The following is a 4,601-nucleotide window of genomic DNA, read 5'->3' as shown; positions in this document are numbered from 1 at the left end:
CCTGGTCGCTCTGTCAGTCCCCAGTCGTTTATTCGAATGGAGTTTAATGGAAAAAGAGAAAGTAAATTAAAATTGATATTCGCTTGGAAAAATTGAGCTGGCTAAAGATGTAAGATTGTATGAGGGAGAGTTGATGTCCCTTTCCAGGCTCCCGCGCTCTCTCATCGCTGCCGGGCGTAATATATCAATCTAAATTGCGTAGTCTTTGGGGCTGGCCACGTCTTTTTTCTCTTTTCCTTTTTTGTCCCTGGGAGTGATGCGGCGGAATAAAATGAAACCAGAATCGTTGGAAACGATCATATATTCATGTGAGTTGGAGAAGAAAGTGTTTGAACTGTTAACTGTTGGATGGAGTTGCCTTTTACAATTATGGAGCCAGATAAGTTAAAAAGTAACAGGATTACATGTCCTCAAAATTCTCAAATTTGTCCCCAGCTCCAGGGGCATGTTATACTATTCCATCTGATTTTGATGCATCCTTTTTCATTGTCATCAAATTTCTAACTCGTCTGTTTATCCAAGCACGAATCATCCATGAGGCCTCCTAAGTATCATAAACAATTTAGGTAATGACTCGTTTAGTCGGGCAAAATTGACAGTATCAACTATACACGCCTTCTAAAATAATCCAAAATCTGCAAAAATTATGGCTTAGTAGACGGAAAAAAGGAAAGGAGAAACAAGGATGTTAAATTTTTGTTTAGAACATGAAGAACTTTATTAAAATAACTAGAAAAAATTTTGAGACCAAATCAAAACGTGAGTTATAACTGAATTGTGAAGCGCATATATATATATATATATATATAAATATTATAAATAATAAATCACCATTATGTACTAGTGGCTGAAATAGAGGAAGTGATGGGTGGGCCCAACTTGTTGAAGGGTCATGGCTGGAGAATGTTCCTATGCATGTCTCGCCTAATCTCTGCTATATCTGTCATTATCTGTATTAAGCACAAATAATGGCACTCTATTATATTAATACCCCAAAGGTATCACACATAATATGCTTTTTGTCGCGCATGGTGATGATGGTGGTGGTGGCCGCTTGCTGTTCCCAGAAAAAGAGAAGCAACAGATTTAAGGTTTATGGAGACAAGAAAGTAAACAAGACACGGATCTTACGGAGCACAGTAAGCCTTCTATCTTTCACGCCTTCCCCTATTCCCCCCAACTTCTCTTTTCTTTTGACACAATTTACTCTTAGCCTATCCAGCAAGATCTAAATTATGTTAAACACCAACAAGTTAAGAGCGTTTCAACCAGAGTCTGATTTCTGAGTTCTTCCGCCCGATCAAAACAGCCAACGATCACCAATCATCTCGAAAAGCTGATATTCTGGAGATAAGTGCCCTGTTTGGTGTGAATACTTGTATTAGCTCATTCCATATACAATTTCCAACGCTTCTTCTCCTTCAAGCAAATTTCGCAACCTAAAATATTATATCATTTTATGTACAAATCAAAGAAGAAACTTGAATTCAAAGCATTATACACGTATCTGTGACCAAGAATGTCTGTGTTTCGAGACTGAGCTGCTCGATGATAAGTCATATAAAACCAAGTGGCTAGCTGCCTAACCTATGCACAGTTGGGTTAACAGCTTCAGTCCAAAGCCCCTTGAAGTTAGAGAAGTCAAGCCATTGCGCCAAATATGAACAGACAGAATGAAACTACGCCCTTGGGAATTGCAGAAAGTCGCCTCTGTCGTCTCTAGCAAATTATTAACTCCGGTCATTAATATAAAAGCTTGTTTGATTTTTATTTAGTTCTAAGTATAAGATTCTAATTCATTTTGTTCTCTTTTTTTTTTTCAAGATAGCCTTTGTAATAATGATAGTTCTAGCTAATACATTTGATTAGTAAGGATATTTTATGAAAAACAACACAAATTTAATACAAATAACCAACCTAAACTAATTTTGTTAATCTATTCAAATTAGTCAATTAGCTCTTATATTAAAGATCAGAAGTAGTATTAAAATATGAATGAATACCAGTGACAAAATACGCAAGACAGGAGCTAGTGACATGAGAAAAGCCAAGTGGCATCACTTTTTTTTTTTTTTTGCCCCTTTTGGTCATGAGTTGTCTGTCTCTCCAAGTCGTGTCACCTAGTTTATGTTCCCACATAACCTTAAAAAGAAGATCTTTCATGAACCGTAAGTCAACCTAACTCAGTATCTCTTATGATCACAACCGTCCAACTCACATCCCACAACGTGCAGCTTTGACTTTCACTTCCCACTTTGAACTTTAGCAGACAGCCACTTCTTTTAAAAACACCGAGTTTTGTTCAATTCGCATGTCTTGTATGTGATTACTATGCCAAGCCTTGATTAAAAAATTCACTCCAATACACATAAAAGGCCACTACATATAGAATGCTGATAATAAAATAGATTGTGATCCATTCAGTCTTAGTGTGACCACGTAAATCCCAACACGTGATGTGTAAAACACATGAACTCGAGGAAATTAAAAATATAAGTGCGAATTCACACAGTGGCTACTTTTGCGCATGTCTTTATCTTTGTGTTTGCTTTTGCTTACAAAAAGCAGCTCTCAACATAGTTCAATCTCGAATTCACCAAATTCAAAGCGGGCAGAAAACTATCAACATGTAGAGCTGATCATCTGCGATACCCGACAAAAGAAGTTAAGAGAAAAGAGACAAGGATTTTTGGTATTAAATTATTCAGTTATGGCATGTTTATATATGCTCAAACACAGAGTCAGAGAAAGCTCAGAGCCTAAAGTAGAGTGCTCAGAGGCAGAGACAGGGGCATATCTGTGATCTGAAAGTGAAGGATATGGAAGATGGCATGTCAGGGTTTTGTATCAGACCAGGAAGTTTTCGGAGAGGTGATAGTAACGGGAATAGTGGAAGTAGTGGAACTAAGTGTGGGCGTTGGAATCCGACAACAGAACAGGTTAAGCTTCTTACTGATTTGTTCATGTCTGGACTGAGAACCCCAAGCACTGATCAGATTCAGAAGATCTCCACTGAGCTTAGCTATTATGGCAAGATCGAGAGCAAGAATGTGTTTTATTGGTTTCAGAATCATAAAGCCAGGGAAAGACAGAAGCGTCGCAAGGTCTCATTCCACGACAAGGATCTCAGTAACATTGGCCGTCAAAACTCTCTGTCATCTCCCGCACACAGTGAGTATTTTCCTTATTTTTTGTTACATGACGTTGTTTGGGTTCTGAACCTTTTCCTAAAGATAGTTCCTTTTGACAGATTTTGCAGAGGCGGATCAAGGTCAAGAGCCAGAGAGAGTGATAGAGACTCTTCAACTGTTTCCCTTGAACTCCCTTGGTGAATCAGAAGCAGAGAAACTGAGGGCACAAGCGAATAGATATGGGGATGATAGTAGCATGTTTCAGTCCTCAATGGCAGAAAATATGGATAGCCCAGCATTAGATTTGCGCTTAAGCTTTCTGTAAACACAGTGGAGGGAGGGTAGAAGATGTTATTTTAACATAATTCATTACTGTCACTTGGTGAAGTTAGGTTTAGCAGAAACAGTAGAAGAAGTAGTAGCAGTTTTAAAAGTATTATTATAGCTTCAAATTATGAATGACGTACTGACATGTAGCTTTTTTGACTAGAGTATTTGAAATGTCTGGACATTCTCCTCTGCTTGGTCATTCAACGTGGTATTATCTGTGTCTGAGTCTAGTTTGTCGGATTATATTTTAATGATGCTTGGAATTCTGATTGGCTTCTGTAACAATCACACAAATGATCCCCAGATAATATAACTCAAATCAATAATAATGAACCGTTTATAATAAAATTCTAAGCTCAATACATTTGACAGAGTTAACAATATTAAAGGAAAATAACATAACTCTGATTCAATGGAGATTAAGAAATATAGAATGAGAGTAGCAGGAGAGAATAGAAGATCCAGTCACTGAGATAGTGCAGCTGGCCAGGGAGAAGAGAGACTCAAGGAGGCGGGAAGACTACACATAATTCATTTCACACCCTCCCCTGATGACATCTTGTCTTTTTATATGGCATCTCAATACCTTTTTGCTGCCTCTTCCTCTTAGCATTGGTTCTTCCTTCCTGGGCTCCTCATTGGGCTCCCTATCCTGGCCCAATTCTTCTGTGACCATGACATTACCTCCCCCATTAAAATAGACCTTGTCCTCAAGGTCTAGCTTGGAGAAAATAACTTGAGCAACAACCAAAAGGTCCCATATGGGAGGATCAAGACAATTCCAAATGACCAAATAGTGATGGCTCCAAGAAAAATGAAATGGTGTGTTAGAGGAAATAACACTTTGTTGGAGTCGTAGATGTACCATAACAAGCCATAGAAAAATTAATGGAATCCCAGTTTGGAATTTGTCTTCAATTACAATAGTGTAATCTATGTGTAGGGGAGCCATTTGGTTAGAATGACACAAGGAAACCTCTAAACAACTTACCTTGATAACCGTTCCTAATGTCCCAAGAGTATGCATGTTGAGAACTACAAGGATAACCGCAGCACTATTATAGAAATGACCCATAGTATTAACACTCATTACCTCTTTGTATAGCTTGGCCATGCAGCCATTACCCGTCTTCAAAATTT

General features: G+C 38.1%; 1 protein-coding gene across 1 annotated transcript; it reads left to right on the top strand.

The window, feature by feature from the left end:
* Nucleotides 1-2,819: 2,819 nt before the first annotated feature.
* LOC114758831 (WUSCHEL-related homeobox 7-like) lies at nt 2,820-3,456 on the top strand. The gene is made up of 2 exons (XM_028947918.1): nt 2,820-3,171; nt 3,251-3,456. Exons 1-2 carry the CDS (start codon nt 2,820-2,822, stop codon nt 3,454-3,456), a joined length of 558 nt encoding a protein of 185 aa, XP_028803751.1.
* Nucleotides 3,457-4,601: the final 1,145 nt, after the last annotated feature.

This window comes from Neltuma alba, unplaced genomic scaffold (assembly GCF_004799145.2).
Source record: "Neltuma alba isolate B1F8T4 unplaced genomic scaffold, ASM479914v2 tig00010758_pilon, whole genome shotgun sequence".
Classification (NCBI taxonomy): domain Eukaryota; kingdom Viridiplantae; phylum Streptophyta; class Magnoliopsida; order Fabales; family Fabaceae; genus Neltuma; species Neltuma alba.
This window is presented reverse-complemented; position numbering and strand designations above follow the sequence as displayed.

Coding starts and splice junctions, on each gene's coding strand:
- LOC114758831 (XM_028947918.1), top strand. CDS start 2,820: ATGGAAGATGGCATGTCAGGGTTTTGTATCAGACCAGGAAGTTTTCGG. Junction 3,172..3,250: donor TCTGTCATCTCCCGCACACA/GTGAGTATTTTC, acceptor TCCTTTTGACAG/ATTTTGCAGAGGCGGATCAA.